The sequence below is a fragment of the Cyprinodon tularosa genome, unplaced genomic scaffold (assembly GCF_016077235.1).
Source record: "Cyprinodon tularosa strain WSP-4 unplaced genomic scaffold, ASM1607723v1 ctg321, whole genome shotgun sequence".
NCBI classification, from domain to species: Eukaryota; Metazoa; Chordata; class Actinopteri; order Cyprinodontiformes; family Cyprinodontidae; genus Cyprinodon; species Cyprinodon tularosa.
Genome location: NW_024039032.1, coordinates 708,171 through 729,196, shown reverse-complemented (window position 1 = coordinate 729,196; position 21,026 = coordinate 708,171). Strand labels below are relative to the sequence as shown.

Genomic DNA, 21,026 nt, shown 5'->3' with positions numbered 1-21,026 from the left:
TGACTCTTGGACATACGAAGCGTCCGCATTGAGATCCCTTTGAATCAGTTGATTTGCTCTATCTCTAGGTGCATGTCGTGTTCGATTTAACGGATGAGGTAGTTGATATGATGGAGGATCTGTAGTTGTGTCCCATTTTTAAAGATGTAGAAAAGGAAAAAACAATAAAACAGGAGTAAGCAGTTGGTGTCTTACTGGAAGCATAATTTTTTCCTGTAACTTTCCGCCTTTATGATCATGGTTGACGCAGGATTTATGGCAACTGCTTTGTGCAGACACATCATGTCACAATTAGACAAAAAAAGAGAGATAAAGAGAAACAAGGGGGGGTAATTACACTTTGGAGACTGGAGTTCTGTCCCTCCCTCGTGCCCCCCCACCCCTTAGGGATCATGGTCTTCCTATATAAAGGAGAGCCCAACCCATCAATCTTTGCTGAGTCAGGCAGATCCAGGGTTATACCTTCAGCAAGCCGCTGCAGGAACAACAAGAACTTTCCTTGCAGAGCAGGTCCAGTTCTCAAGCTGAGGTCCCAACTTGGAGATCAGTGGATCCAACTGGTCCAGGCTGGGTTCTGAGGTGTTCAGAGATTGAATCTCTCTTTGCTTATTCTGTTTTTTTTTTCAATCCATGGGAAAGATGGAACAGAAAAGCTTCTTCAGCCAGAGAAAAGCACTGGTGGTGATGTGCGTCACAGTCTTATTGCTGTCGGAGCAGGTAAGTTCAACCAAATGTTGATTTGACTAAAATGTTGACAATAACTTTCAGATATTCCTAATTTAAGATAAACATTAAATTTGGATATTTTATTCAAAGTGCGTGGCTTTTCAGAGCTCTGAACTAGAAGTCTAATACATTACATTTCAAAAACAACATTTCTGAAATTACTGTAAGTGTATATACCCTTGATCTGACTACAGTAGGTAAATAAGACTGTTTGCCAATCGAATGCGAATTTCTACTTTTAAAGGAAGATAGTTGGACTATATGCACTTCAAATAAGACAAAGCAATCGTTTTTTTTTCTTATTTTAGATGTAAAAGAAAAAAGAAAAAAAGATGTATTTATATTAAGAAGTAACTTAAATTAAAAAGTTACTTATTTAGATTTCATCTTTGTGCCGTGTATGTCGCATGTTTCATATGCGCCAAAACTGATTGTCCAAAGGCTTTTTTGCAAACCAAACAGCAATGCCTTACAGAGAACCAGTGGGTAACTTTCTTATAGAAATTCTTGTATTTTTGTTGTGTATTTCTTTAGACACGTGCGGGTCCGTTAGTGTCACCGATCCGGCCCAGTTCTGGTCAGATCACAGATCGAGGAGGAGAACACACAAAACACGTACTGAAAAGGATTGCCAGAATGACCCCACTGTGGAGGATCATGAGCAGCAAACCGTCCGGAGCTTTCTGCCAAAATAACTTTGAATGTTCAACTGGAGTCTGCAGGTAACAGGAAATTTGCCAATGAAATCTGCCATTTATTCAATTTTTGATGCATCAACATATCTAGAAACAACGCATATATAAGTATATAAAGACTTTTCATTGAAGTTTGCAATAGCTTACCTGCTAATTGGAGTACAAACTCCTAACAACACATTTTTCTCATTTTATGCATTTAAACAATCACATACACTACTGTTTTTAAGTCTCAAAATGCATCCATTTCTACACCTTTCATTAAGTTTTACATGCGTTACTTTTCAAATATCCACTGCCTGAGAGTTTTCACTTTCAAAGTTGAAATACAGCACCTTCCAGAAGGGGCAAATTTAAAACCTGGAAGCGATTGCAAATAGAACATGCAAAAAGCGCACAAAAGGCATCACTGAAGTTATATGTTATCGAAATTAGTGACTTATCTGTTAACTTGAAACAAGAGCTTTAAACCTCATGATTGACTTTTATTTAGATTAATCTCCAAAAACATTAGATAGGCAAGGCTGAAGGTTAGGCAGGCTAAAACAAATGTTCGAAAGAAAGTAGTTGTAATTTACCCTGTTATCATGGACGTAATGTTGGGGGGGGGGGGGACACGGGGGGACATGTCCCCTGCACTTTTTCAAACTGCTATTTTGGTCCCCTGCACGTTTTAATGTCCAAAAACAATGCTACCCTGCACAACACAGACATCAAGCACTAGGACCAAGCGGAAAAACGTAGTTCAAGCTGAGGCCCGGTTCTCTTAGTTTAGCCCGCCCACAAGCTCCTGATTGGCCAGTCGTCCTTTCTTATGTGATTGTCTGTCACCGCTGTCACTCCTGAGAAGCTCACTTTACAAACATCTGATGTGCCACTGAATCTGAACTGTGATTGGACGGTCAAACATACTAAAGTTAGTTAAAAATTACTTGCCCCCCACCCCCCCCACTTCTGAAATCAAAACTTCGTCCATGCCTGCTATGACTATTTCATTCAAATTTTGCTGCTGGAGATGGTTTTAGTCTGAAACTCCTGTGATTTTATGCTAGCTAACTTATAGCATTCTACTACTAGTAGCTAATTCAAGCCAATAAATAAGAACAAGAAATATTTCTTGCGTTTTCTTTTAAATAATTTACAGTATGCACAGAAGAAAGAGAAATGGAAGTGTACCATGTGTGCCACTGATTTAGTAATCTCTATAGTTCTGCTGCTAAAGGCTTAGACTACTGGAGGACATAGGGACCCTGTTTCATCATTCTATCATTCTATCTTTATTTTCCCATTCTGAAGCAATAGATATTCTGAACTCTTGGCAACCATTTTGCATTTAAGGTCAAGAACCTTTGACTCTTTAGCCTAAAATTTCTTTCACTGAAGGCTTTGGGATTGATTTTTACCATTTAAAACAGATCAAGTTTTCTTATCTAATCACACTTGCATCATCTGCAAACATAGCGACTGGCCTGCTAGCTTAAATTTGGATGCAGCAGCTAAGAACTTTGGCGGTTTAACCCAAATATTTTATCCTTTTTTTTCTCTAAATCAAAGAAACTTGAAGTTAAATTTGTTGAAATGAAGCTTAACTTTTGGTAAAGTTTTTGCATAGATAGATAGATAGATTAGATTTTAGCATTTTAGCTTTCCTTATGTTTCCTTCCATTAGCTTTTCTTAGACTTAGACAAATTTATTTTGTCATTTTGTACACAGAAGTGTAAAATAAAAATAAATTTAGTTAAGAACAGCTCTCTAGACAATTTCATTTTTTTAAAGTGCAGCCTTAAGAAATACATAAAAACAGTAATAAAAACATATGACTGTATATTTACAAGTGTAACATTTCAGATTCATTTTTTTAAATAATAAATATAATAAAATACAATAAAATAACCCATTTTACAAAACATTCAGCAGTCTAATGGCAGTGGGGAAGTAACAGTTCTAGAATCTGTTGGACCTGCATCAGATTTTCCCTCTCGTTAGCTAAATTACCAGAAACTGGCTTTATTAAATTGCTGTTCACTGCAGATAATGATGGCTTCTACATCTAGCAGTCTTGTGCATCATGTTTTTACAACTTTCTTTTTGTCCACAGGGAGGGACGCTGCTCCACTAACCAACGGCCCTCAACTGAGCCAGTGAAATATTAGATCCTTCAGGACACAACCATTGGGTTTACGTTGGTGTTTGATCACAGTTTTGATGCATTCTTAAAGCTACAATACCAATTTTTATTCTTTATCTTTATTATCAGAGTTTTGTATTTATAACGATAAATATATAATATCTGCACAGCTACATGCATTCATTATCAATTTAACTACTAGATGAAAATGGGTCCATTTAGATAGATTTATAATTTTGTTTAGCTGTGGAAAGTGGCCAAAATTACTTTGGTGCTATGATCTTAAAGCTAGAGGCTGTCACTCAAAAGATGAAAAGTCAATTTTGGATGTTCAGTGTGTTTGGCCTTGAACCTCATTACACAAACGATACGATGGAGTCTTATCTTTACACAGCCTCCCTGATAGCATGGAGGTTATGTTAAGTTTGGCTGTTTTCTTACGATATGATCATAGGATTCATTTTGAAAGATAGTAGATATAACTCAACAGTTTGGGCAGAATTGGCTGAAATAGTCTTTTTTGTCTTTGTTTGATGCTTTTTTTTTCAAACGAAAGATGAAGATAGTAGGAGAGGGGATCAGCAAAAAGCACAGAGAAAACTTTGCACTATTTAGGTGCTCCTTTATGACCTTCGTTCTGTCCCACATCTGGTCAAAATTTGCTGTCAGTATGTTGTTTTAAAGTACACATGGATTCCTTTTATCTAGAGCGAGTCCACGCTGCAGAAGACGACCTACGTGCAGCAATTTGTTTAGCAGAATACACACTAATCCTTCACTGAAATGGATTCGATGACAGAAAAAAAAGATTTTTCTTTAAAATAGAAATCAATCGTTTGTACTCTAGAATCATTTGTTTCTTGCACAGCTGACAAAAGCGGACTGAAAGAGCAGCGAACGCAGAGTCAAGGAGTAAAGGTTACAAGCAGATTGCAGGCGCCTGTTTCCTGGACAGTTTAAAAACTAATTTTAAAAAGTCATGTTGGAAATGAAAACTGTGTTTCATACATTTAACATAAGCTAAAGGTCGACAATATAATTTTGTTTACACAATAGGATCTCAGAGATATATTTATTTGCTTTATTTGTCTAAATGTAAAATGTCCCTGCTTTTGGTTGCATTTTGTTTTATTTTTTTTTTGTTTATTTTTTTTTGTTCGCTCTAGAATACTTTATCATGATTTGGTTTTCAAGTGCTCAATATGGAACAGATTCATAACCAGAAGCAGCACGGCCTCAATGTTTGCACATATATCCCCTACCATCTCATGGGTTTCAGAGTCCCCTTTTAACAAGCCTGCCGAGTTTACTTCATGCACACGGCAGGCGGTGTCTCATGTTTTGTTCAGAGAGAGAGATTTCAGTCGGACTGCACTTTTAAATTCAATTATCTTTGTACTGTATGGTGTTACAAACATGTAAACGGGTGGAAAAAAAAGTCAAATAAAAGCTTTTAAAAAAAGGATTCAGTCCGGTTTCAGCTGTTTTTATTTTGTACTTTATGCAAATGGTAGGTTTAAAAATATGTGGCCCTTTAAATACCAGTGGTTGGGTTAACAGATCTGCGATGCAAAAAGGAAAGGCATCAGCAATGCTCTTGGAGAGGCTGTTTTTTGAATGGAAAGAGCAGAAAACAATTTCAATCATTCTACAGACTGAGACATTAGTCTAAAGCTGAACACATTCGGTAAAGTTGGCATATTTTTCTGTGCATTAACTCACTCCTCACTCCTCAGTCTCTAAAAAACACAGGCAGCTGAGCTTGAAGATTGTGATGTCTTCATTGCATCTGAATGTATGTCCTTCATTGGACAAAAAACAATGTTTGATTAAAATCATAAATTGGACAGAAAACAATTTTCAAAAAAAGGTCGGGGAGGCGCCTTGTTTCGGTGCTCATTCTGCAGCCGGAGGACCAAGGATCATTTTAATATAAATGCCTCTGTGTGTAAAGGCATTTTCAAGCATGTTATCCATGTAAACCAGGTAGATCTAGAGTTATAGAGTCTAATGTGAGGAAATCTGCCTCCTGAAATCACTCGGGAACAAGATGGACTATAATTCATTGTGGTCACACCAGACAGACATGGGTGGAGCACCTAACACTAGGATTTATGTAACAGTAACCCTATTTTTTTCACATTTCTACTTAAGTAAGAGTAAAAATAATCTGGTAATAAGGCTACCCAATGACCGAACATCTGATATACTATTTAAAATAATACAATAAGGAAGTCTTTTTTTCTAAATTATGTGCAAATTCTTTTTTATTTTTAGATTTTATTGTAACAAATGATTAAAATAAATGAATAACATTAGAAGAAGGGTACAAGAAAAGGTTAACAAATAAAAAATTCTTTGCAATGTATATTAGCTTGGCCTCTAAATGGCCCATAAGGGTCTGCACAGTGGTTGGACCAAGTAATACAAGTCTCACCAGATATGTTTCAAGTTTTTATATCAAGTTGTGAGTCAAGTTTCAAGACTGTCGAGACGGAGTCGAGCCTGAAGTTAACCCTCTGCCATTAAAGTTATCGTTTTTTGCGACCTGGATATAAAAACCACTTTACAGGAAATATGGTAAAATGGTAAGGTCAAATGTGGTCTGCAGGGTCCACCTCCTTTTTAAAGCTGAGTTTTAACTCTGCGTCATTGAATACCACCAGTGATCTAATGTTGCCTAATGTGTTTGATAGGTTACCTACTGTAAATAAAGTAAAACATCCAGTCTACTTTTAAGGATAGGGTTAAAACTTTTTTGATAAAGCTTATAGTTATAGTGGCTCAGGTTATCCAGTGCTATCTCTATAGATATGCTGCTATAGGCCTAGACCACTGGAGCACATAGGGACCCCCTTTTCATTATTCTGCTTCATTCTATCTCTATTCTCCCATTCTGCAGAAATTGTTTGTTCAGTTCAATTTAGTTCAGTTTATTTATACAGCAGCAATTCACCACACATATCATCTCAAGGCACTTTACAGTTCACCAGATCATACAGTCAAATTGATACAAAGTTTGATTGCATCGACTCATTGACTCGGAGGCAATCCCTCACAATAAGCATGCTTGTAGAAACAGTTGAGAGGAAAAACTCCCGTTTAACAGGAAGAAACCTCCAGCAGAACCAGGCTCAGTTCAGTTAATGTTATGTTCTCTCTGCTTTTTCTCATAGCAGTTTCACCCTGTCTGTTCTTATCATCATCAGTCCTGTTTCTCTAACTGTGACTGGCTGGAAGTGCTCTCTAAATCCTCTGATATGGGAGCTAACTCTGTATCAGCATTCATGTTCAGAGGAATATGTTATTAAAAAAAGTGTTTATTTAAGTGTTTTTCACAAATTTCTTATAAAATGTATTTCCTTTTTTTTTATTTCCTTTTTACATATTAGTTACCAAGTGACTGTTTTTGATGAAAGTATTTATTTGTCAAATGTCTCAAAAGCCCTGCAGCAGACTGGCAAGCTGTCCAGGTTATATCCCACCTTATGCCCATAGACTGCAGGGGATCCGCAACGGCCCCACATCACGGATGGATGGATGGATGGATGGATGGATGGATGGATGGATGGATGGATGGATGGATGGATGGATGGATGGATGGATGGATGGATGGATGGATGGATGGATGGATGGATGGATGGATGTTTCAAAAGTAATAAGCTCTTGTCCTCCAGTAACACTCTCGAATTGAAATTTTGAATTTGAATGTATTTCACTGAGACCCTATAAAGACTTTTAAGAAAGGTAACTAATAGTTATTCCCATTTCTGAAACTTCAAATTTCAAATTATATCAAGTGTATTTAACTTTTACATAGTTCAATTACTTTTGAATTGTAAATAATGGAACATGTGTTCTTTTATAAAATCAAAGTTTATCTCAACTGGTAGACAAACCAGCGCAGCTAAATACTTGCTAATAAGCTAAAGTTGGTCTTTCTCTTCATAGCAAAACAACAGTAGCCCCTACTCTTTTTCTAATTTCTAATTAGAAAAAATTATTCCATCTCAAATTGTGATTTTCTATCTCAACTTTGAGGTTTTTGAACCTTAGAAAATAAAACTACACCTGGGAACATAGATGGAGTTTTAGTTGTAATGTGGAGCACTTGATTGGCTTTGCTGCAGCTCACACACACATAGACACAGAGTGCAGAGAGAGGCAGAGACGGTCTGTGTTTGTTAATATGGGATGATTTAAACTAAATTTGGAGTAAAATATGAAAGCCTTTCCAGTATACAGGTCAAACTCAAGTCTTAAGTCATTGATGTAAAATCCAGTGCTGGACGAAGTAAAGTATTGATACTTGTGATCAAATCTTACTCTACTAGAAGTAAAAGTTCCTCGGTCAAAAATCTACTGAAGTTAAAGTTTTTAAGTACTCACTTTTGAAATTGCGTAGATAATCAAAAGTACAACTTTAATTTTCTAATATTAGTAACATTTCTGTATAACGTTTAAGGGTAACTTTATAGAACTTTGTAACTTTCAGAAACCACCTGATGTATTGATGCATAGAACATTTACACCAACTTGTAACAACTTCTGCATGAAAATGCCACAAAAAATAAGCAGGACAACTGTTCTGATTGGTTTTTTTATTTCAAAACACCAAGAGAAAATGGAGAGCCTAAAATCTCTATACAGGTTTAAGGTTGAATCTATTGCCACAAAGAAACTACAACTCTGCTTTGAGATCTCATCCTACTGAACAACATGGCAACAACTAGCATCTTAATAAAATGTGTAAACTATAAAGAATATCTTCCCTGAGTTTGTCACATTTGTGGAATGTCATTCAATCTCTAAAACAGTGGTGTCCCACTTCAGTTCCCAAAAGGCTGGTATCTTGCCTGTTTTTCTTCTTCTCCCAGGAGGTAGTTCCTACCTTCTCAGCATATCAACGTCCTGCATATGTCTGCTAATAAGGTGCTATTTGACCCAAGTGTGATAAAAAAGACAAAATACCTGTTCTTAAGGATGAACTTTGAACTTTGTAAGAAACATAGTGTGTCCAACTGCATTGCTGAGAGAGAAAGTGGCTGGATAAGCTGATCAGGCTGATCAGTTCTGAGATTGGCTCCCCTTTGGACTCAGTGCAGAAGGTGAGAAACAAAAGGATCCGAACTAAATTAACATCTGTTGGATCATGTTTCCCACCTCATGCATAAAGCTGTTGCAGAACTGAAGAGCTCCTTCAGTGACAGACTGCTGCACCATAAATGCACCAGGGAGCGTTATCACAGATCCTCCCTCCCAGCAGCTGGAAGACTCTATAACCACCGTTAACAACTTTATAACCAATAGAAATATTATTCACACTGCAAAAACAATCCAGAAATAAGTAAAAAATGGCTTAAATTAAGTATATTTAGCCTTAATTTGAGCAGGTAAATAAGATGATTTGCCAATGGAATGAGTATTTTCACTCTTAAAATAAGATAGTTAGATAATATTTACTTGAAATAAGACGATAAAATAGTTTTTTCTTATTTTAAAAGGAAATTGTCTTGTTCCATTGGCAAAGTGTCTTACTTACCTCCTCAAATCAAGGAAAAAGACACTTATTTTAAGAAAAAATAACTTATTGAGATTTATATTTTTTGCAGTGCAAAAAATCTTTAAAAATCTATGATCAAAAGCCACTGTCATTCCATTAGTGTAATATTTTTGAAAAATACAATATGCTCAATTTTGAACATTTTATTCATTTTAAAAATAGTTGTTTAATTTAAAAAGTTCTGAATGGATTAGCCCCGCCTCCACTTTCTACCTACATTAAACCTGGCAGATGTATTTGCACCAGAGACCTAGATATCCACCACAGAAGAACAACCTTTGGACAAACCGTTCTATCAGTCAGAGGGGGTCATTTCTGGAACAGCCTCCCAACAAGCATCAGGGAATGTCCCAGTTATTGCACATTTAAAAAGCACCTTAAACTGTCTTAAAAGCTCCCAGTCATGCACTCACTAATTTTATAGTTGTAAAGTCATTGTCTGAACGTGTGTCTATGTTTTTTGACTGATATTGTTGTGTTGTTTTTACAGATGTAAATTAGCAACTATGCTATAATCTGGCTCATTTAAAATCTGTACAGAAGGATAAGATTGTTCATTAATGTGCTCTGTTCTGATTAAATAAATAAATAAATAACCATCACTGTTCCCAACAACCTCAATAAGTTGTTACATTCATGCTGATTTTGCTCAGTTTCTATCTTAGTCAGTTAAATAACATGCTGCTGTCATTCTGCACATCTCTGATGTTGCTGCTATTTTCAAACATCCATTACTGTAGAAATGTCCATAGCTGTATATTGGTTATTTGTTGTCCAGGTGCACAGTTTGATATTGTTAAAACATTTTAAAGTACAGTATTTTATTGTTTATCGTTTAACTCTTCACTAGTATGTTATTCTTATTCATTTTTCTAAGGTTCACATTTGTGTGACCATTTTCTTTCCTATAATCTTTTTGCTGCTGTAAACACCAGAATTTCCCCCCTGTGGGGCAATAAAGAGATTTTCTACTCTATTCTATTCTATTTAAACCTGGAGAGACTCACACATACAAAGAAAATGTGGTTAGAAAGGTTTAATCGATGTGAATGAACAGTTCTTTGGTGCTCGGGCCGCCAGAAGGCTTTATGCTGATCTATGAAAAGTGCTTGGATGAGCAGCTTGGGAGGTTTATAGTGTCTCTCCCCAGGGCCTGGACACTGGTGGTGGGAAGCCGTGGGACAGAGGGAACCTAGAGTCTTGGGCTGTGAGGGGGAGGAGGGAAGAAGTGTTGCGGAGAACTTCATGAAGGAAATCTTGGAAGGTGATTGGCTTCAGGAAGAGGAGCTGTCCCATGTTGATAGGGTGGAGCTTGGCGAGGAGTATCAGCAGGTGATGCAGGTGAGGATAAACAGATTGAATTTTCGCTTGAGCTTCATTTCAAGAAAGAAAAACAGCAAGAGTGGCTTAAAGCTGAGCCAAAAGGAACGAGTAATGGCTAGCTTCCTGGAAACATTATGGAGTAGAAAGTACAATATTTAAATTTAAAATGCAATGCAGTCAAAGTACTCCCCAAAAAATTACTCAAGTAAAGATACACAAATAAAGTATTTAAGAGCAGTGATCAAGTAAATGTACTGTCCAGCACCGGTCAATTAAAATGACTTAAAATGACTCAATTCTGATTCGAACCCCCACCTCTAGTTCACCAGATATAAAATAAACTTAGTATATGAAAAATGAACACTTATTTCGACAAACATGAACTGTTTGGACCTTGGAGAACCTGGAGAACTTTTCTTTAAAACAAGCTTGTTTGTTATTTAGTGAAGTTGCCAGAATCTGCATACCTTTGAGAATCTGATTGGCTGCAATCTTCCATCTCTCCAAGATCTTTACGCCTCCAGGACAGTAATTTCCGTCTATCAGGAGGCTGCGGTCCATTAGGACCAAAACCTCACTCCACAAGAACAGTTTCTTCCAATCCGCTACCAGCCTTAACAACAAGGCCCAGAGAAATACAACAAACCCGGTCAGACCAGCATACCCAATAGTCAATACCTGTTTATTCCTTTAGTTTATCCCTTTAGTTTTGTATGAAATATAAACTTTAAACTACCTCTAAGTGTGTATACCTTTAGTCATGTACAAAAAAATCAATTTAATAACTTACTTTTGGTGTTTTTTTTAAGCGTAGGGTGATCTCACCTTAAAGAGGAACATCGTTTTTTTTTACATTGGGACCTTGATTTTACATTACATCATGTTCTACTCACCAATATTAGTTTTGTGTCATTTGGAGCTGTTCTGAAGATATTCAGTTAGGTTATATCCAAGTAACGTCTTCCTATGGGCAACAACTTGAAGGCACAAACTAAACTGTTCATAATTTATCATTTATGGTGGATCTGCATTCATAACATGTAGGCGAATCACTGTCCCCCAGACATCCACTGTAATATTTTTTATATTTATATTTTTTTAAAACAAAGTGGTGTGTGTATGACGTCATCCGCGCGCGCCAGCTACCGTTCTTTCTTCCTGTCCGCTGAACTGCTGCTAGTTTTCCTCACATGCCTGGAAGATGTCTAGTGCTGCTACCACAGATGATCTCTCTCTCCAAATGGAATTGAACGATTCAGATTAGCTAACCGCATGAATCGAAGGGGTAGAGTGTAGCCGGCTGTGGCCCGGGCTGCCTGTCACAACTCCAGTCTGGTGCACGGACGACGTCATACACGCGCCGCTTTGTTCTTAAAACATATAAATATAAAAAATATAACCGCGGATGTCTGGGGGACAGTGATTCGCCTACGTTATGAATGCTGGAGTACCATAAAGAATAAATAACCAGTTTAGTTTGTGCCTTCAACTCCTTGCCCATAGTAAGACGTTACGTGGATATAACCTAACGGAATATCTTCAGAACGGCTCCAAATGACACAAAACTTATACGGGTGAGTAGAACATGATATAATAACGTAAAATCAAGGGCCCAATGTAAAAAAAAAACGATGTTCCCCTATAAATTGTTTGTTTTTTGTTCATGAATAAGAGGATACACGCCCATTGAGGAAGCTTAAAGTATATTTTTCCATAAAGAACTAAAGGGATAAACTCATTTTGACATATTTGGCATGCGTATTGACTATAGGTATGCTGGTCTGACGGGGTTTGCTCATCTGACAGAACACCGCAACACTGACACCGCCTCTCTCCTTCCCCTGTTCAGGACCTAGAAGCTACACCAATGTAGCATCTCCTGACCTCCTGCATTACATGAACGCACAGTCTACTGTGCATATAGTATATAGCTGTATACCATATATTGCATCCATTCATCCATTTTCCATCCCGCTTTTCCCAAACAGGGCAATGCTGTATATTGCATATAGTATACTGTATGATTTATGTTGTATATAGCTATAGAGTCTGTATTCTGTATATACATCTGATTTGTTTGCACCATCAACACCAAGTCAAATTCCTTATAAGCACATCTACTTGTTAATAAACTTGATTCTGATTCATTCTGCTCAAGTAAAAATAGCACTACTTTATATTGATTTTACTCACTTACTCAAGTAAAGAGTACACTGCAGTAAAACTACTCCTGAAAGCATATTTTCAAAAAGTTATCCAAGTATATTTAACCAGTTACTGCCCACCACTGATACCAGGATAACTGGATAGAAGGGGAACAGATACCAGAGGAACTAGGTGGAACAAAGGTTTCCTCTTAAATAAGAGTGACAGTCTAAATCCAATAAAGCTAAAACATTCGTTGATAGATTCCTGGGGTTACAGCACAATCTTTGTTTCATTAACTCTGACCCTTCTTTCTTCTAAGCCTTTGGTTAAATAGAATTGTTTTTTTCTTATAAAAGCTAATTGGAAACAGAATAAAGCCTGTGTGATCGGAATCTTGCTGCAGATCTCTGTGGGACCAGCGTTCCAGTTTGATCCCAGCTTGGCTGCGTTAAACACAAACCCTCCTGTGACTCATAAAATAACATCTGCTGCAGGATAATGACAAGACATCTATTTCCCCCCACCAGCCTCTGAGGACAGTCGGATTTGTATGCTTTGCATATTTTTATGTGCCTTAAGGGAATAAAGCTGCTGTTAGTGTTTAAAAAATCAAACAGCTGCTGGTGTTTAAATCTCCATTCTTTCACAATAACTGGACTTTGCCAAGTGTGTGAGGGTAGATTCCTGTCGATTTCATCTTTGTATTAACCTTTGACATAGAAATCCCATGAACAGAGGGGCTGGTTAGTTATATAAGATATAAGACAGGCAGATCTATGCTTTTAAATGATTTTAGATGATGCTAGTAGTGTGGAAACAAAGAAAAAGTCTTTGTTCCCAGCTTTGCTGACCAAATTTTAAGCTAATTGTAAAGGACAAAAAAAAAACATACTTTGTAAAATTTTTTCATACTTAGTAACTTTAAAGTTGTAGGGAAATCATATGTAAATGTCAAATCATTCTGGTTTAAACATATACATAAATGTTCTCTTATCAGACAAGTTAGAAAATTTCTATTTTAAAAAAATATCCTGATTTAAAATCTATGTGTTTTTTTCTTGTTATCTTATGCAGTTAGTTATACGTCAGCTTGTACACCTAAATTCGGCCAATCATATATCAACGGTCATCTGTCAATCAAATTTTTTCATTCATAGCATCTTGATTCATATGTCGCAGCTAATAAAAGCAACGATTGAAATCAGAAATCAGAATCATTTCCTTTCCCAGTGAGTTCCGTCCCAGTGTTCCCAGGGATGGACGTCTGTGTCTTCAGCAGGCGTAGAGCTAACAGAACTGGCAGCGTTGTGAGGCAAGGGCTCAAACATGTACGGCTGTAAGCCTTCTACACCAAACCAAGCTTCTGCCGCCCTGGCGTCCTCTTCCACAACATCTTCGTCCCCGCTTTCCTCCTCTAAATAAAAAATGTATGACGAGGAGACTCATCCATGACCTCCGACACAAAACTCTCCTCCTCTTGCATGTTTCCTCTGTCCATAGCGTTCCTTGACAGTGTTGTTTCTAAGTCACCAATTTAGTGCTACTTGGTCCCAATGGGAAATTCCATTGGGATCTTATTTACCGTTGGGAACCTACTAGGACTAAGTTGCTAACTGGTTAGCAAGATGCTTCAGAGAAACCGGCAACAACCAAATTTTCTTGCGAACCTTTCCGCCACAACAATCCCACTCCCCTGATAAATGACCAATCAATTTCACTTTATTCACTCGTGTAAAGTTGTGCACCACTCGGGAGAATTAGAAAATGCAACAGTTGGAACAGACATTTACCTACGAATTTAAAGGCACACTGTGTAACGTTTGGCCACTAGGGGCGCTATATCTGTAACTTCCCGTATTTTGCTTCTAATGAACATCAAAAATAATTACGATATATAATTATATACTAGGAGCAAAGTGTTAACTTACCAGTCCAGTTAAGAAAAGACAATTGGTTTTACATCTAGCTTCTCTCTCAGCCTTCGTCAACGAACAAACTCCTCGCCAAGACAGACTCTTGACACATGATTTAAATCTTAAATAAATTGTAAAATGCACATTTTAATGGGCCATTAAATAATCTAAGATACATTAAGAATGATGATAGGCTTATAAGTTAACATATAAGTTTGAAGAGTGAGGTTAATTTGCCAAGTTTTCAACATATCTCATAGCATCATCTTGTGAGTGAGAAGAGTGGTGAGAACAGCAGAGAAGATCACCGGGGCTCCTCTTCCCAAATTAGAGGCATTTCATCCCAGCGCTTCATGTCCTTGGCTCGTGACATCATCAGTGACCCCTCACACCCCCACCATGGACTGTTCTACCTGCTGTCCTCTGGGAAGAGGCTTCGCAGCATCTGCTGCAGGTGCAGCAGATTCTTCCAGTACTTCATTATCTTCCCCCCTGCCATTAGACATTGAACTATTGAAAACAATTAACTCTACATCATTTCACCAACTCTGCATCACACTGATAACACCAAACCAAAAAATACCACATATTTGCACCACATACCGTATATTAATGCTCTGTGCATTTTTTGCACCATGTTTTTTTCTCCCACACTGTTTACATTTGATCACTGCTGCACTCTATTGAACTGAAATGTTCATTTATTGTCTGAAAAGCTACTAAATGAAATGTTCTTTTCTATACACCCTGTTTATACAAAATGGCAATAAAAGTTGTCTAAGTCTTGAAATTGAGACTTTCTAAACTAAACCAATGAACTAGCAGAAGAAGAAGCCTCCGGAAGCCTTATTATAACTAAGGATTCTAAAGCTCTAGGAACACAGCTCAGCGAAAAGAAACTCTCCACAGGTAACTATTAGCAATGCACCTCAAAATGTTTGGACTTCATGTTAAAACGCTCATGTAAGATCCCAAATTCCCCCCCATTGTAAGCCCAGAGTGGATTGGAAGATGGATGGACCTAAATTTGGAAAACCTGGAAGAAAAACATTCTAGATGCTGCAATTTCCAATGTTCTATTGTCATCACACTGTCACAAGAACAGAGCAACGAAATTAACTTTCTGCATCTAACCCATCCCCTTATGGAGCAGTGGGCTGCCATTCTGTGGCGCCAGGGGAGCAGTGTGGGGTTAAGGGTCTTTCTCAGGGACCCAGAGTGGCAGTCCGTGTGAATGGGGCTTGAACACTGGGATAAGAACTCAGGCCTCCTGTTTGCAGGACAGGTGACTTACCAGCGACTATAATAATCGAACTTTATTGATCTCACATTGGAGAAATTTACCTCTAAAGTTAACTCATCCCCTTGGGAAGCAGTGGGCTGCCATTGTGGGGCAGCTGGGGAGCAATCAGGGGTTAAGAGTCTTGCTCAGAGACCCAAAGTAGGAGGCTGGAGGAGTGGGTTTCAAACTCACAACCTCAGGATTCCAAGCTCTATGCCCTAACCATTAGACGGCCACTCCCCTATGCAATGAATTAGATGTTACTGTCACCTCCTGAATGAGTCACTGCGCACTCTAGGAGTAGTTTTTGTAGGCCAGTCTCTCATAAGAAAGTTTACAACTGTTCTATGCTTTTGTCATCTAGAAGCTTTTATAGTCTAGCCGTGTGGATAATGGCTCTTATTAAGGTTCAATTGAGTCCCAAAGCCATAGAAACAGTGTTGTAACATTTTCTTTACTGAAAGATAATGCAACCTGATGTGGAATTTCATTAGAACCTACTTCATGTTGTCAGACAGGATGTGTCATGGAGGCAGATAACACCCTGCACAGGTTGCCAGTCCATCACTGGGACTTTGCAAATGAAATCATGTGTAATCATGTGTCAACATCTTTTTTTTTTAATGATCTTAAACACGTAGGTGTGGCTGAACCGAATGAAAAACAGAAGCTATCTTGATTACAAAGCTTTTCACAGCACTGAATAATAAACATAAATCCCTCAAGAGTCTCGACCTGAAATAGACAAATTCCATCGCTGCTCCATCAATGCTGGTCTGTTTTCTAGTTTTGTGCAACATGAAATTAGATAAAACAGCTTCAGAGTTCAGCAACTTTCTGAATACCTGTGGTTTGAGTTAAAATTGGTTTACTTTCCAAAATGGTAGAATGTTGATTAAATGTTTACATTTGCTGCAACATTTAATAGTATAAAACTTTTTCATATAGAAATATAATCCTGCTAGAAATCCTGGCAGATCTTTGTGTATTAAAACTGTGAAACTGATCTAGGTGACAACAGCTGTTAAACCGGCACATAGATGCAAACTTTGTGCCATATCAGAGTTTTAAGACATGTTTACTGTTCCCTCGTGCGTTGGCCTGATGTTGAACTTGGCCTGATCCTCTGTAGTCCGGGCAGAGGTCGTCTGGCGCTCCGTTCCTGCACACGCTGTTCCTGGAGCAGTTCGAGTCTTTGCCTCTGTGTGAAAACAAGGGGCAAGCACCAATTGCTGCTTCTTGTTTAGCAGCCTTGTTTGGACCTTAAGACTCTGTCTTAAGATAACGGTCCATGTGATGAAGTCTGTTTGCCCTTCCTCTGCCGGAGGGCCTTGCCATATTTCAGTTCGGAAAAGAGGCAGATCATAGAGCCCTTATTCCCCAAAACCAAGCTGTTTATGTGCAATAATTTGCAGCTAAGAAACATCAAACTGTCTGTCTGTTATATGCAATTATTCTATAAGTCCTTGAAAACAAGAGGCAAGCAACTATTGCCTTGTTTGGATCTTAAAGTCATTGGGAAGCAGCTGTTCCAACTGTTGCATTTGCGAATTCTCACGAGTGGTGCACGACTTCACACGAGTGAATAAACTGAATGTGATTGGTCCTTTAAAGAGGGCGGGATTGTTGTGGTGGAAGGTTCGCAAGCAAGTTTGATTTGGCCGTTGTCTCGGAAGCATCTTGCTAACCAGTTAGCAACTTAGTGCTAGTAGGTTCCCAATGGGAAATTCCATTGGGACCAAGTAGCACTAAATTGGTGACTTAGAAACGACACTGTCAAGGAACGCTATGGACAGAGGAAACATGCAAGAGGAGGAGAGTTTAGTGTCGGAGATCGTGGATGAGTCTCCTCCGTCATACATTCTTTATTTAGAGGAGGAAAGCAGGGATGAAGATGTTGTGGAAGAGGACGCCAGGGCGGCAAAAGCTTGGTTTGGTGTAGAAGGCTTACAGCCGTACATGTTTGAGCCCTTGCCTCGCAACGCTGCCAGTTCTGTTAGCGCTACGCCTGCTGAAGACGCAGACGTCTATCCCCGTGAACACTGGGACGGAATTTAATGGGAAAGTAAATGATTCTTATTTCTTATTTCAACCGTTACGTTTATTAGCTGCGACATATAAATCAAGATGATATGACAGAAAAAGTTTGATTGACAGATGACCGTTGATATATGATTGGCTGAATTTAGGTGCACAAGCTGACGTATAACTAACTGGCCTGCAAAAGTTAACAAGAAACAAAATGCTTTTAAGACAGGATTTTTTTTAGAATAGAAATTTTCCAAATTTTGGAACAGTATCGTCTGATAAAGAGTACATTTATGTACATGTTTATGGTAGAATGATTTGAAATTTAAATATTATTTCCCTACGACTTTAAGACGCTGTTTTAAGATTACGGTCCATGTGAGGAAGTCTGTTTGCCCTTGCTCCGCTGGAGGGCCTAGCCATATTTTGCTGCGGAAATGAGGCAGATCATACAGAACTTATTCCCCAAAAGCAAGGTGCACTCCGGTCAGCAATGGATTGTCATCTAGCAGTGACTAAGACAATCACGACTGTTTTCATTGGTATTTTCCTCTAGAGAACTTACTGACATATTGATGATAACTGTAACATTTTGTCTACTTTGTAAGTCACTATAGAAAAAGGGTCTGCTAAATGCATAAACAACAAAAAGAGCTGCAAGATCTGCAGACACTTCTATTGTTTATGTGCAATAATTTTCAGCTAAGGAAAAATAAACTTTCTGTTATATGCAATTTTTCAATATGTTCTTGTAAATAAGTAAAAAAAAAAAAAATTGTTGTGTTTATGTTTGCACCAATAATCTTAAATAGCATTTGTTTGTCAATGTAGTATTATTCTGAAGAATTGCTACCTTAAAGATTTTGAACAGAGAATGAGATGAGTTGTCCATCATTTTACAAATCAACACATATGGTACCAGATCTTTAGGGATACTCTAGAGAGATTGTTTAAGGAAAGATCAAAGGACACATATTTTTTCTTCTTTCCATCCAAATCTCCCTCTGGGCAATTTGGATGAATAAATGAATGCCTAGATACTAGTATTAGCTTTATTTTGGATGCAATATATATTTTTCTCAACATACAGCGCTTGTTTTTTATTGATGTTCCTTGCAGGCTGCAGATCTCATAACCTCAGCTATGTATTAGTTGAATGTCACTGAATGGGGCCGTTGTTCTGTCACATGAGCATACCCCATCAGACCAGCATACTGTACCCATAGTCAATACGCATGCACAAGATGTCAAATTGGTGTTTATCCCTTTAGTTTTCTATGAAAAATAGACTTTAAGCAACCTCAACGTCCCATTAGTCATGTACAAAAAAAAAATAATTTAAGGTGACACCGCCATGCAATTCAAAAAGTAAGTAACTAAATCGTTTCTTTGTGCATGACTAAAGGGACTAAACGCCCATTGAGGCCGTTTAAAGTTTATTTTTCGTACAAAACTAAAGGGATAAACTCAAGGGATAATCGGGTATTGACTATGGGTATGCTCAGCTGCCAGAACACCACCTTAAAGCAGTCTGCGCTCTCCATAAACACCAGAGCTAACCTTAAGAAGCTGTTAAGAACCAAAACAGGTCTATTAACCTGGTCAGACATAATTTTGTTTCTCTGATGTAGAATTTTATCTATGTGGCCTTGACTTTACAAGAAAATATACTTTACTTTACATGAAAGTAAACATGTAAATTGCCACTGTGCAACGTTACCAGTTGCTCTGGAAGTTAGAGATCTATCGCCACGACTCGCTCTGGCTAAAAGTCACACAGAGCTGCTTTAATAACTTGCAGTAACATCTATGGTATTGTCCAATCCCCCTTGTTGTCTAGACTATAGAGCACGTCTGTTGCAGCTTTTCCTAAGTTGCAGTTATTTTTGCTACTTGCAAAATTTTTTTTTTGCTTGTGTATTACTATCAAACAGACAGTAGCTCCTTTGCACTTTGCCATTATCTGGGATTTCAGCATTTTTCCTTTCCATGTGTTTTTGTGTTGATCTCTTTTTGCCATTGTAGTATTTATAATTGCATTGCGTTTGCACCCTTCAGCCACTGTAAAAAAAAAAGCAAAAACATCTAATAATTCATAACTGGTTGCACAGCAAATGATAAACATATATTTTAAATGAATGTTGTCTTTTACTCTGTTGGGGCAACATTTGAATGGGAGAAAAACACTAAAATATGTCCATGGGTGTCCTGTGTTTGGACAATAAGGGAGGTAAACAATGAATTCACACAGCAGTGGTAACCACTATAGTGGAACCTGAACAGAGATTCCAGGATGTGCAAACTAAAGAGATATCCTTCAAAAAACAATAAAGGTAAAGTAAAACTAAAACAAAAATAACAAATACCAACTCCAGCAGTGGTTTTTAATAAAAATAAAAAAAAATCTAGAAATAAGGGCATGATATTGGGTGAAGTTTATATGTCTATCTCCTGATTTCAGGTATCTGATGTCTCTTCCATTTTCATTGCTCAGCTCAATAAAATCACAGCAGGTAGACCATTTCTATGTCACCATAATCCACCAGAGAGTTAACTTTTTTGGCCTGTTTACATACAGACAGATGACATGTTGGCCAGTGTCTTTTGAGCACGTGTGCACTTTCACATTTGGTGTCACAGTTTGATATTTTCGGGCCTGTATGACCTCACAGGCTGCATGTTTGTGCAGGTCTGTTTGCTCTCCGGCAAAAATCCCTGGTTATTTTGGCAATATTGTTCAACTTTGAACCCTGTCTCCTTAAATGGCGGATGGAGCTGTAGCTAATGTTTTGTCACCGGTGTGTCTGCATGAATCACCTTTTCAGGGAACTGTTTGGTTAAGAGCAAATTCTCATTGCAACATGAGCTGGGAAGTATTTTTATCATTCCTAACATCTATGTATGACAGAGAATAAAGAAAAAAAAATATTGTGTCCAAACATTAACTTTCTATTGTCTGGGTAATCCTTCCATTAAGATTCTTTCTTTAAGATGCCCATAATTGTGGCATGCACACCAGCCTCTCCTGCAGCAATCCACCTATTAAGCATGGTGCTGCCACCACCGTGCTTCACAGACTGGTTAGTTTTCTCATTAAGCTTCTATAAGGTAAGTTTTCCAAATAGCGTACATGGTTTTACAAGCAGTTCAATTTGAAATATGCATGTAAGCTATTCTCCACAAGCATTTTGAATGTTTGTGTGCAGATTGAATACCATG

General features: G+C 37.9%; 1 protein-coding gene across 1 annotated transcript; it reads left to right on the top strand.

The window, feature by feature from the left end:
• The first annotated feature begins 419 nt into the window (after positions 1-419).
• On the top strand, positions 420-5,019 carry leap2 (liver-expressed antimicrobial peptide 2). The gene is made up of 3 exons (XM_038293126.1): positions 420-717; positions 1,261-1,448; positions 3,521-5,019. The coding sequence occupies exons 1-3, from the start codon at positions 631-633 to the stop codon at positions 3,573-3,575; spliced, it is 330 nt and encodes a 109-aa protein (XP_038149054.1). The 5' UTR covers positions 420-630; the 3' UTR covers positions 3,576-5,019.
• Positions 5,020-21,026: the final 16,007 nt, after the last annotated feature.

What these genes read in the sequence shown, in the direction of transcription:
- leap2 (XM_038293126.1), top strand. Translation starts at nt 631, where the DNA reads ATGGGAAAGATGGAACAGAAAAGCTTCTTCAGCCAGAGAAAAGCACTG. An exon ending in TCTTATTGCTGTCGGAGCAG is followed by an intron (nt 718 to 1,260) that starts GTAAGTTCAACC and finishes GTATTTCTTTAG; the next exon opens with ACACGTGCGGGTCCGTTAGT. An exon ending in TGTTCAACTGGAGTCTGCAG is followed by an intron (nt 1,449 to 3,520) that starts GTAACAGGAAAT and finishes TTTTGTCCACAG; the next exon opens with GGAGGGACGCTGCTCCACTA.